The sequence below is a fragment of the Notothenia rossii genome (assembly GCF_949606895.1).
Source record: "Notothenia rossii genome assembly, chromosome: 9".
Classification (NCBI taxonomy): domain Eukaryota; kingdom Metazoa; phylum Chordata; class Actinopteri; order Perciformes; family Nototheniidae; genus Notothenia; species Notothenia rossii.
The window spans coordinates 4,875,015-4,888,755 of NC_136907.1; the positions used below are offsets into that span (position 1 = coordinate 4,875,015).

At 39.1% G+C, this 13,741-nt stretch overlaps 1 protein-coding gene across 2 annotated transcripts in view; it reads right to left on the bottom strand.

Moving 5' to 3' along the window:
* The window catches only part of tmem132e (transmembrane protein 132E), a 532,636-nt gene that overhangs the window by 70,418 nt on the left and 448,477 nt on the right, over nucleotides 1-13,741 (bottom strand). For both annotated transcript variants that reach the window (XM_079649699.1, XM_079649698.1), the window contains exon 5: nucleotides 8,445-8,588. In XM_079649699.1, the coding sequence (XP_079505825.1) occupies nucleotides 8,445-8,588 (144 nt within the window). The remainder of the gene's footprint in view (nucleotides 1-8,444; nucleotides 8,589-13,741) is intronic.

Genomic DNA, 13,741 nt, shown 5'->3' on the forward strand with positions numbered 1-13,741 from the left:
TGATAATCCATGATATGGCGTTTCATCACGACAGTATCTGCCGGTAGAATCTCCCGCATGTCAGGCATAAGCTCCACCCCTTTTTTTTTTTTTAATCAATTTTTTATTTTTGAAGCTTTATCCATAAAATCAGCACTTTTGAAACAGGAAGTGAAATAGAGGGATATGATGCATGGCTAGAATGGGTGATCTGTTTGGTATTTTGAGCAAACACTTCATAGACATGTTTTTTATATTTTTTTATATATCTGAGACCTATGCTATTGCCTACAAATAGCATGATAGGTGACCTTTAACAGATGGTGCATTGTCTAAAAACAAGACCCGATATTTCACTGCAGTGTTACTTCTGAAGTTAGTGTGTTGTAAAGATATATTCTGACTAGATATTAGACACAAATACTTGGCAAGATTTCGAGTTTTTGTCGTGTACTTCAGTATTCTGGGGACGTTTCATTGACCTGTCATGACTGGAGTGTTTCCTGCGCCTGAAGGGGCTCATTTTAAATGATCTGGATTGTTCAATGGCAGGTGCACTGGAGCGAGCCCACTCAATATCACATGGCCCAGCGACCTGTCTTTAATGGATAATGAAAAATGATCAACGACGTGCTGAGGCAAGCCGTCCCAAAGCAAACACCTGTTCCTCTCCACAACTTTAACCACACCCCGCTGTTCTGTATTACTTCTGAAATCTGATGTTTAAACATGCATATTAGTAATCATTATTTACTTTTGTTTTGTTTGTTTGATTATCTATTATTATTATTATCTTAATAAATAGTGTATTATTTTGTTGACATATTAGCATTAAAGGTTTTTACAGAGAGATAATATCTTTGTTAATACTGTCGAATACAAATCTTTACTTTCCATATTGTTTAGGATTACATTGTGACACAAATCAGCTTAACGATATATGAACAAACGCCTTGGTAATAATCTAAGAATAAATATTAATGCTGTCAAAATTATCGCGGTTAACGGCGGTAATTAACTTTTTTAATTAATTTGCGTTAAAATATTTAACGCATTTAACGCATGTGCAGAATGGCCCGCCCCATACATCCCACCAGTGGCAGCGCTGGGGTAGGCTACAGCCATACCAAGAAATGGCTTAGCCCCACCTTAGCCCCACCATGAAAAATGATGTTAAAGTAAGCCAAATAAAGTCCGCCAACTCGCGCCGAGTAAATTTGCACAGACAGCAGTTAGTAAGATTGATTTCAGCAGCCACTTGTCTGGAAATACCCAAGACTAGAAACGGTTTTGGAAACCTTTGTCACGTTGTGATCGTCTTCTCAATAAAACATCTTTGATAATGTCTTCTGGCCAATCAGAATCAAGATAACGACGTGTTGTTGTTGCAGGAAGTCCCGACAGAGAATACTTTTGCTGTAGTACATCTCTATATACATCGATACAACATTACGTGTTGATAGAAATCAACGCGTAATGAAATAAGACCCCACGGTTTGATGATTGATAGGTGTGTGGGCTTTCTTTCATTTTGACACACATAACAATGTTATAATAAACATACTGTATGTTAAATGGATATATCCGCCTTCTTTCATTTATCGTTCCATTCCCACAACAATATACATAAAGAAATGGCATATTTTGGACATAGTGACATGGTGATTAATCATGATTAATAAATGTTTAAGCTGTGATTAATCTGATTAAAAATTGTAATCGTTTGACAGCCCTAATAAATATAGAAATAAAAATGTGGTGAGATTCCTGGTGTAAACTAATTTAGAGGAACTGGCCTTTAAGATATGTTTTGCAAAATGAATACGTCTTGCAAGACACAACAGGTCAAAATGGTAAATATTTTAACCACCACATATTCTATTCCCTTTAGACTTCCCCATTTCAATCGGTCACATAGTGAAATAACTGTCAAACGTGCGTTTTCTATTAACAGAAAATTGGCCCTTCAATAGTGTTTTTATTTGTCAGGCAGTTTATAGATTTTTTATCTTCAAGGTCATCTGTTTATTTGTCTTACTCTGTAATGCTGGTTTATTTATATTTCCTTTTGGAGATGTTTATATTTTAGAATTGTTTATTTCTATTTTAATGTGTTATTATGTGCAATGCCTTGTTCTGTTTTATGCTGCTGCAACAGAGTACTTCTTATCTTATCCTATTTGCTAGCGCTCCAACACTTTGTATGTGATAGGCTAAGGGGCGGGACATCTGTGTGTGTGTGTGTGTGTGTGTGTGTGTGTGTGTGTGTGTGTGTGTGTGTGTGTCTGTCTATACACGCTGGGAGAGGATGGAGAAGCGTGTCTCAGGGGATAGAGACGACTTGCCGGCCATCATAAGCAGAAGCCACACACACACACACACACACACACACACACACACACACACACACACACACACACACACACACACACACACACACACACACACACACACACACACACACACACACACACACACACACACACACACACACACACACACACACACACACACACACACACACACACACACACACACACACACACACACACACACACACACACACACACACACACACACACACACACACACACACACACACACACAGGTGGTGATAGACACAGGGGCGGGACATCTCTTAGCGGTTGACCAATCACAACAGAGCTGGCCAGCTAACCAATCAGAGCAGACTGGGCTCTGGTTTCAGACAGAGGGTGGAAAGAGGTGCTGCAGCACAGGCAGTGTGAGAGCAAAGAGCTTTCTGAACGTTAAAACATGGAGACATGTCAGAACATGTGAATAATATGTCCTCTTTAAGATCCAATACTGTCGTGCGTCATGTGTGTATTGGTATTCATGGTGAGTGATGTCTTGCCAAGGACACATTTTATGCAAATGCAGAGTAATTTAAATCTGAATAGGCTTTATAACAGAGTGGATTTGACATTATTCAAATATGATGTATTAATCTGTTAAGGATTTCTGTTATCACGAGACGAGCCTAAGAAGTCAGAGTTGATCACGCTGCGAGTCACGTCCGTCCTTCTCTCCCGACGGCTGTTCCCCGGCGCAGAGTATTAACATGCAGCTGTTACTGTATTTAAAGTTTCCAAGAGCTGCATGACCTTTACATGGCAAGGAGTTGGAGAAGTATAGACTACTTAAAGAAGAATACAGCTATGAGAGTCCCTAGGTTAAAACACTCGGGTCCTTGTTGCTGCACGCAGAGTTTACTTGTCCACATAATTCATGCTCAGGCAGTTAGCGTCACCCTCCTGGTAATTAGAAAGTGTGAGTAAGACAGCGGGAACAATGCACACTTAACTTCCTCCTTCATCCGGCTGCCTTTGTTACCCTTTGTGCAGCAAACTCTCGTGTCCAACAACCAGTGAACGTCACGGATAAAGCGATGATGGAAAGAGTCGTTAGACACCTTAACTGCTTAAGTTACCTATTATAGTTTTACATTTAAAGACTAACCATGGAAACACTTTCCCAAGAGGATATTTGAGTACAAATCTATACATTAGTTTGGTTTTGTAGGGAAAAATAAACAGATTGCATGGAGAAATGTATGGTTTGCCTATTCAATAGATCTCCTTCTAATACATTTACTTCTACTTCACTACGCTTGCTTTTACTTTGGAGTCTGGAAATCTATTTGTTCATCCATCCATCTTCTCCCGCTTATCCGTGGTCGGGTCTCGGAGGTATCAGTTCCAGCAGAGAGCCCCAAACTTTCTTTCCCCTCATCAACCAGCTCTGACTGGGGGGTCCCAATGTGCTCCCAGGCCAGAGAAGAGATATAATCCCTCCACCTGGTTCTAGGTCTACCCCTCGGTCTCCTCCCAGCTGGACGTGCCTGGAACACCCCCCTAGGGAGGCGCCCAGGTGGCATCCTAACTAGGTGCCCGAACCACCTCAACTGGCTCCTTTCGACGCGAAGGAGGAGCGGTTCAACTCCGAGTCCCTCCCGGATGACCGAACTTCTCACCTTATCCCTAAGGGAGACGCCAGCCACCCTGCGGAGGAAACCCATCTCGGCCGCTTGTACCCGCGATCTCGTTCTTTCGGTCATGACCCATCCTTCATGACCATAGGTGAGGGAAGGAAGGAAAATGGCGCGGTAGACAGAGAGCTTTGCCTTCTGGCTCAGCTCTCTTTTCATCACACTGCAGTACCGCTCCCGCTGCTCCGATTCTCCGACCCATCTCACGCTCCATTGTTCCCTCACTCGAGAACAAGACCCTGAGATACTTGAACTCCTTCACTTGGGGATAATCATGAATTATCGTTATACGCACAAAAGAAAAGTGTATATTTTTCGAATTTTGTTGATTATATAACGAGTATTTGCTTTAACTGCGTTCACATTTCAGTAACCATTTTGTTCATAAAAATTATCCATTAAATACATTTTCAGTTTAGGTTAATGACATTTCTTTTACCTGAACCATAAACCTGCAAACCATTCGTTATTCTATTTGTAATGTGCTACTTCTATTGTTGTAAGGTCTTCTCGTTATGCATTTGAAAATCCCTGCTTCTAGAAATAGCCAAATAAGAAAATGTCATTGTTTTAGTTTCATTATAGGTTGTTGTTTCTGCCATCTGAGGACACATCTTCCCTTACATCCATTTTTAATTTGATCAAACGAGCGGACCACACGGCAACACTTCACTGTACTGCTTATACAATTATACACTCTGCCTATAGTGCAATCTATTGTGACTGTAATTGGCTGGAGTAAATAATAAGGGTGTAATCACAGTCTCTAATGTGCGCTGCACGTTGTTGTGATCCCATTTTAATTTATTTAATCAACCGACGACACTTCATATTGCATCTCAGCTTGGATTCCCTGCGAGCCCGAGCGGTGATTGTTCCCAGGAACCTGAAGTACTCGTGTCAAATCTGCATCGCACTTAAAGAGGAACAAGAGATGCTGGGATTTACACGGCGGCACTTCAGGTGAGCAGATCTCTGAGAGGAGAGGGAGCGGTTGAATAATTTTAGTTTAAGGAGGTTTAAAACAGAGGGAAATGAACAGGAAGTGTCAGCCATGATAAGAGCTGTTTGATTTGTCTAGATCAGGGGTGTCCAACCTTTCTTCATCTGAGAGCTACTTTGAAAAAATGAAAGTGGCCAAGAGCTACTTGCATCACATCGCTTACATTTATTCACATAGCACTCATCAGTTGAATTAAGCTATTTTTGTACACGTGTGAAATTGCAATACCCAAAGCTTATAACAAATCTTTACTTCTGTTAGAATTAAAAATCAATGTTTTGATGGCATCATTTAGTTTAAACATACCGTCAGTTTAAATGCTGTTTTATACTGAAAAAACAGAAGTTCTCGCGTACAACTAGTTGTCAAGCTTTTATTCTGAAAATCCTTCATCTCCGGTTAGCATTTAGCATGTGGCTAATATTCCTTTTCCTATAGAGGTGAATTTAGTAGCGAAATGACACGGAGTGTTGCACACCGGAACCTACTGATTTCAACACTACAACTATAGGCGTCGAGATATTATTATTGCTGAATATTAAATTAAGGTTTATTTGAATATGTTTTGTTTACAGACGTGGGTAGCATATGACAACATCTGGAACTACCGGAAATGATAACTGCCGTGAAGTATTTCCAGTATTTTTAAAGTATTGATTACAGCGTTTAAAATGCAATGAATGAAAAGTCATGAAAGACAATATGAGGAGGAAGGGCGTGTTTAGTCATATATTGAATGTACAATGTCTGAATCCTCTGTTATGCGGAACAACGGACATTGAAGACGTGGAGGGCCGGCCCCAGCAGCGCCAACCGGCACACGGGGAGGAGACAGAAGAGGATATTTAACAGCTGAATGTGTTTCTCTCTCTCTTTCCTTCGCTCTCGAGAGCCCGAGAACACAGCTGTTTTTCTCACTGAACAATATTCTTCTTGTAACATTACCGCGCCTTTTTTAATTAAAGTACCCATTTGAACCTTCTCAGAGACTCCATTGGTCTCCTTAGATGAATGGCACAGCATGGAGTCCACCATACAGGTGTATGCTGGAGTGTACCCACTTAGGTTCACTCTATAGAGTAATTTAAATGTTCATCAGTCGGCCTTGTTCTGTATTTACATTTCATTCATGTCAGAAAAATCCGCTTCACATCATCTCAATCAGTGATTAAGTGAATAATAACGTTTCAATCGGGTCACTATCAGCCTGTCACTCAATGTTTTCAGGGAGGGGGCGGGGTTTGGAGGAAGAGAGGAGACGGTGATCGCGGAAGCTTTTTTCCTCCAGCCTTCACAAACTTTACACAAATATTTATCAACTGGAAATAGCAAGAGGACATTCATACTCTGCAATCCAAGACTTGATTAAATCCACCAAAAACCTGACGTGGTGCTGAAGTGAGTATTTTTTAAACCATAAATCCATGTGTGTCTGAGCCGCAGCGACACGGACTGATTCAGGTGCATTTATTGTCGTGGGATTTTGTCTACGCAGTCTGTGAACCGCGAGCGGCGAGCTACTGAAAAGCTGCCCGCGAGCTACCGGTAGCTCGCGATCGACGTGTTGGAGACCCCTGCTCTAGGTCAGTGGTTCCCAACCTGGGGGGCACCAAAGATCGCAGGGGGGGCGCCAAAGATCGCAGGGGGGGCGCCAGGCCTCAGATGATTTGAGGTCAAATATCATATTTAGACTTTTTTATTTATTTATTTTTTACATATAATTGTAACACAATACATCATTGTCACTAAAAGCCTTGTCTCTACATTACAATAACATATACAAAATAATTAATTAATTTGAATAACAATTCAAGTTAGTAGCTATTAAAGGCATAAAAAGACAGAAATGTATAATTCTTTCTTTAATAGAAATGTTTCTTCTACCCGTAAAATGTCCGAACCAGGCTTTTCTGGATAAGCGCATTTTTAAAACATAGTCATTGTCCATGCCGGTTTCAGTTGGATTATTTGTCACAGTTGCTCCGATCAGATCGGTCTCCTCCATTTTGTAGATTATTTACAACTTTTGAATCCACATAAACACATCGGCTAAAATCCAGCTTACTTTGAGCATGTGTTTTAAACTGTTTGATCCCTTTGTGAATTGTTTCCACTTGCGCCGTCCTTTAATTTCTTCATACAGCGGGAATCCAAATGAATTCATCCTGAGTCCAATAACCATCAAAGTCACTCCAATAGTTCTCCTTAATTACGCTTTCGTTCTCCTTTAACAAAATACTTCACATTCATCCAGTTTGTGACAGGAGTTGTAGCATTTTTGAGACTTTGAAACTTTAATTAACGCTGTTGCGCCCCCCCCCCCCCAACTTCCAACAGGAGTCATTTGGGGGGGCTCTTGGGAAAAAAGGTTGGGATCCCCTGCTCTAGATGATAGGAAAGGAGCTTCAACGCTTCCTTTGTTATCTCCTTGAGCTTAGGATACATTGGACCAACCTTTACAGCTGCGACATTTGAAAAGATGCAGCATTCGGATGTTGCCTTCTGTATAAAATTAAACACAGGAATCTCACTATAGCCTACTGTCTTTCTATAATGCCTCAAGCTATGTCTTGCTATGTAATACGTATGTTCACTTTTATTAGCATGTGCTGTATTGCGAGCCTCTATGTTGCATGTTTCTAATGAGTTGATTACTTTTCTTTAGGGTGACTTGCTAAATCTGTCCAAAACTACTGATGGAAATGTGCCTTGTTTGAATGGTGGTACACACAGTGTGTAGGCCTTATAAGTTATGCATATATTGCATAAAGTACTATTTATTTTTAAAACAATTGTACGCAATCATACTAACTGGGATTCAGGTCGATTTGAGTGGACAGCAGAGCTAGCAACAATTTAATTTCACTTTCCTTTCATAAATCTTGATTCAAACCCTTGATAAGGAAGTAAAATATCTTTCCAGTTTATAAAGCTGCATGAAAGAAGTATTAAGATGCATTTTTAGTTGTCCATTCACGGAAAAAGCTAGTTTGCCCACAGCAGAATCATGTTAATAGTGTAAATGTAGTCTCTTTTCCTAAGTCCTTATGACTTCTCCTTCACTTCGTTCCGTAACCCCTTGATCTTTTCTCTGAGGTTAAGGACAAGTGGTTTGGAAAAGACGTAAGATCAGATTTTTTGGAGAATTCGACCAGAGCCAAAGTGTCTCCTTGACAAGCAGCAGGTGAGGTCTTTCCAAAAGGCTGCTCCTGTAACCATATTGATTTATCAGTAGACTTTTAGGAACATCCATTGATTTTGTCCGAGGCATAACGGAATAATCAAATCATGAGTACGTATGGAGCGACCCACAATAAAGCTTTTATGCTTCCCTGATACTGTGTGTGCTGCTGGGCCACTCTCCAGTATTACTGCGAGAGTAAGGGGATTACTTCTGTCTAAATTGACATCTTATCCCAGATACAGAGATGAAGGAAATCAGGTTTACTGTACCTTAACAATGTCTTCATTGGAGGACTTGCACTGCACAAAGGCAGAGACGTCGGTGACGGCTCCATTCATCTCTATGGAGACCATCTTGACAGGTATAGCCACTGTGCGCCCGGTCAGAATCGCTGTGTTGATGATTTCAGTGTCCTATGGAGAGAGGGGGAAATATATATTTATAAAAGTACTTTTCACAAACAGAATGAAGCTCAAAGTGCTTCAACAATATGGCACACTACACAAGATAAACAGTAGATAAGACATTACATTCAAGTTCAACGTTGAAACCTTTTAGCTTTGGATGTATAGGTATGGAAATGTTTCTTTGATAACTTCATTCCCTTGTGCTGCTGCGTCGTACGGCACTTATTATCTTAAGCACCGTAGCTATTTACACCCGGGTGTTGTACTGTATGCATCTCTTCTTGCTCTTTCTACGATCGCTTGGTAAGGTTACCTGAACATCAGGGACAACAAACACCTGTGCTATATCGTGAACATGGCTGTAAGGTAATACATGTCCCACAGATCCCCCTGATGAAAGGGGGTTAATTAATCTGCCATAACAGTCGGAAAGAAGTTATGAGACGTTTTTGGGGTGGGTGTAAATAGCCGAATAGCTGCCGTATGTCTGTTTACACCCGGGTGCATATAGACATTCCGTATATGTATATATATATACGGATAACCCATTCAGTGAAAGTGAAAAAAATAGGACAAAATTAACAAATACTATACAAAAAAATTCAAAAGATGTATTGAGCAAAAAGGAATACTAATAAAATAAGATTGTAGTAATAATAATAATAATATTAAAGTGAAACATTAAATAAGACCCAATGAATAAAGGAATATGAATAAAACAATGGAAACAATTTAAATTAATAAATAATAATCACAACAATTAAATGAGTGCATTGTTTAAACTAGTTTGTCCCCTTATATTTTCTGGTGTGGTGTTACACTTTTTCAGAGCATAGTGGATGAAACCCTTTTCCCCAATTTGATTTTCGGGGACTTTTGGTGTATTTTAAAAACCCACTGTCGAGGTTTTTAAGGCTTGTATGGAAAATAAAACAATAGAGACTCAGTGAAATAAGAGAGCTTTGTAGAGGGATTTTAAAATCAGCTCTACAAGATGAAGTGTAGCTTAAACACTTAAATGACCTCTCTTTGTTAAATATTCATAACACAGTGAGAGGTAGTCGGTACTGTTCCTTGTTATTTCATCACCATTTCTGATCTCCATTTAAAACCATCACCATCGGAGCTGCTGGGCCTCTCAGGTGAACTGAACTCATTTCACTCTTTCACTGCATTTCATCAACTGACATTTTCATTTCACTGAGCATCTGGAAGTGACATAATTTGAAGATAATCTTAGCCTTAAAATTATTCCAGGAAGCTCGTTTTTTGAGCGTGGTCGGACGCGGTAAATCACAGCATCAAGCTTTAAAGTTCAAACCGCATAAAAGACGTGACATTTACTGTACTGTTCCCCAGGATCTCATGCAAACTCCATGTGCTATAAGACGAGGACAAATAAGTGGAGATTTGACTTGAAGACGAGTTTTTTAGGAAATTCGAAACAGATGGATGCTCTTATCAAAGATGTACAATACCGCTCCGGAAAATGCTACAGGAAGTCTTTCTGTCACTATGATTAAGAGTCAACTGTAACGTTTATGAAAGGAAGTATGACTAAGAAAATACCCAGAATGTTCTTTTCCAGTAGAGAGGCGAAGTCACGCCCATCTGCTTCCGACCCATGGGACCTTATTTCGGAAAAAGTATGTATTGAAGTCAATGGGGAGAGAAAGGTTATCTTTCGAACCCGTTTGAATTGTGCCACGAATTACACATATGATGTTTCTCAATTAAAAAAAATAATTTCCATGTCAAAAAAGTCAGTTTGTCGTAAAAATTTAAAATATTCAACTAGAAAGACTACAAATCCCAGAGTCCCGGTCCCGCATGCTGGCTCTTACGAACCGACTAACTCCCCTTGTGTGTATGTACAGCTCTCAACATGCCCAGACTTGGAGTGATTTTCACCTCTTTTAATACTTTCCGCCTCATTCTGAAAGAAAGAAGTGAAATGTGCCAACGTGACGGCCATCTTGGTGTGTGGTGCGAGATGGGAGATGTAGTTCATTGAGCGGTTCACACAAAAAAAGTGTTACTTGAATTGACAAACATCATATGTGTAATTCGTGGCACAATTCAATCAAAAGATAATCTTTCTCTCTCCATTGACTTCAATACATCATTTTTCCTAAATAAGGTCCCATGGAGGAAAGGGAGGGACTTCACCTCTCTATCCCAATTCTGGCTCAACCATGCATGTTAACGTCACACTGAAAGTACCTCATTTCGTGTTTTATATGACTGTTTTCTGCTGCTAAACACTCCACTCAGAACCATTGAACCATTTTCCCATTAGGGTATTTTACGGTGGCCGATTTGTCAGGCATTTATTTGTCAATGAACTTCTGTTTAGGCTTAAGACAAACCAATAAATAAACTCAGAAATCTACTTCGTGTATGTACTCAATACTCTCCTTCACGCTGCAGCAGTAACTGTTGAAATCCCAAGTAATGTTTAGCAAAAAACAGCATCAGACCATTAAAACTCTCCAAACCACTCAGTTATATATCCCTAGCTTACACCAATTAGAGAAATAAGCTTGTACTTATTTAGAAAAAAAGATAGGGATGACATATTGAAGCATTAATGAGTCAAATATGCAGCTACTTTCAGATAAATGGGGACAGTGACTTTTATTTATCAGTATCTTATTTCACACAGAAGGAGACTTTAAAGGGCCCTGTATCGTCTGGAGCATAAGGCTTTTTAAACCTCTATCTTAACCACAGAGATTCTGTTAGTAAGTCAAATCAGAGCAGAACAAAGCCCCTTTTTGTTGCCTTAAAACAATCTATATACTTATTATATTATATTTCAGAGACCATTTTCAAAGGCTGAAAGACGTCCTTGATGCCAATCACTTTAGCCAGAACGTTGTTTTTTCATCATCAAAGAAGCAATTTGATTTATTCTGACTTACACCCAATGATCAAATCTATCTGTGTCTACTCTTATCTGTCTTCATTTCTCTCATGTACTTTGCCTTGTGTTTTTTATGCTGCAACGCAAACGTTTCCCATTGGGTTCAATAAAGTCTCTCTCTCTCTCTCGCTCCATCTATCCATCCATCCATCTCTCTATCCATCCATCCATCCATCCATCCATCCATCCATCTATCTCTCCATCTATCCATCTATCTCTATCTATCCATCCATATATCTATCTCTCTTTCTCCATCTATCTATCCATCCATCTATCTATCCATCCATCCATCCATGCATCCATCCATCCATCCATCTCTCTCTCTCTCTATCTATCCTTCTATCCATCCATCCATCTATCTATCCATCTATCTATCCATCTATCCATCTATCTCTCTATCTATCTCTCCTTCTATCTATCTATCTATCTCTCCATCCATCTATCTATCTATCTATCTATCCATATATCTATCTATCTCTCCATCTATAAATCTATCTCTATCTATCCATCCATATATCTATCTCTCTATCCATCTATCTATCCATCCATCCATCTATCTATCCATCTATCCATCCATCCATCCATCTCTCTCTCTATCTATCCATCTATCCATCCATCCATCCATCTATCTCTCAATCCATCTATCCCTCTTATTTCCACAACATACTGTATGTACAACATATTCCACTACTTTAGTTTAGCTGTGTCATCAAACAGAGCTGCTTTGATTTGATTTATTATTTCTTCTTCTGTCTGGCTTATGAAACATGGCTACTGTACGTGAAGCTAAGCCCAGCAGACCTGTGAGGAATAATTGACTGGACTCTGGGGCGGGATCCTAATTGAAAGACATCTTCCCTGGGCTCCACTTCCTGTTTTGGCATCTGTTTGGCATTACACTACACAACACACTTTATAATTACACGTGTGCTGCTGTGGAGGCACTAATTATGCTTACCTGAATGTATGTCGGAACAAAAACCAGACAACTCCTCAAAGAGCTATCGTTCCTCTTAATTACTACGCTCTCTACCAAACTGCAAAACAGTTATTAAAGAACCTGTTCTATAACCTGTACAACTCATACGCTGTAACTCAATTAGATTAGTCTATTTGTATAGGGATTATAGCACCTAAATATTATTTTGATTTAAAATGTAATAGATATATAAACAATGGAAAATATTGTTTGTTTTTAAGATCTGATCAATTTGACTGAGATATCGGTTAAATCTGTGGTAAACATTGAATGGGACTCAAAACATTAGAACAAATATAGATAAGTAATAACAAAATAATTAACATACATTTAAAAAATAATATGAATAATAATGTTAAAAACTACGGCTTCCACAGATGACATTTTTTTATGTATTTATTGTCAAAACATTTAATATATTCTTTGCTATCGGGATGTTAAAGGTGGGGTATGTAATTTTTTTCAGAAACACTTGGGAGATGGTTTCTCCGAAATTACCTACCCCACCTTAAAGAGCATGGAATATAACAAAAAGTGTTTCTGAAGTGAATTACCTACCCCACCAAAAACATATAATTATAAATACATATATGTGTATTTATCTGTTACAATATACAATGTTTAGTGATTCTCATCAAATGTATGACATAAGATACAATTCAACAAGGAATTTATTTAAAAATACATAATTTATGTAAAGACTATATCGTTTTTGATGCCAGGCTGTGTATTAATAATCAAAATATTCACCTTGAAATGTTTTATTTGAAATGATTGTGAATTTGTGTATCTTTATGTAATCTTAGTTAAGCAGTCTTTAAGCCTTCTCAGGGTTTTATATAAATAATGATTTCCTTTTTTATCCAAACTATGTGGTTTGATTAGAGACTTATACTAAGGTGTTTATGTTGACTGTCCTCCCATTATATATAGTCCATCCCTGTGGAGCCTGTTTGGCGTCACGGTTTGTATTGAGGCGAGGTAACTTAATGCGGTTAATGTGAGGTTAAATGCTCATGTTAAATCTGCACCATTCCCCCTGCCTTTGAATAATGTAAACACCACATGTCGCCATGCGTATCTTTATGAATACGCAAAGATAAACATATGAAAATGTGATGTGTGCAGCGCCGGGCTTTGTGCAACACGAAGCATCATTTTTTATTTAACATCTGGTAGCCGCCGCGGCGCAGAGCAGCTAATGGAGTCGGGGAAATCTGAAATAACAGCTCCTGCTTCCTGTTTTCTCGCCTC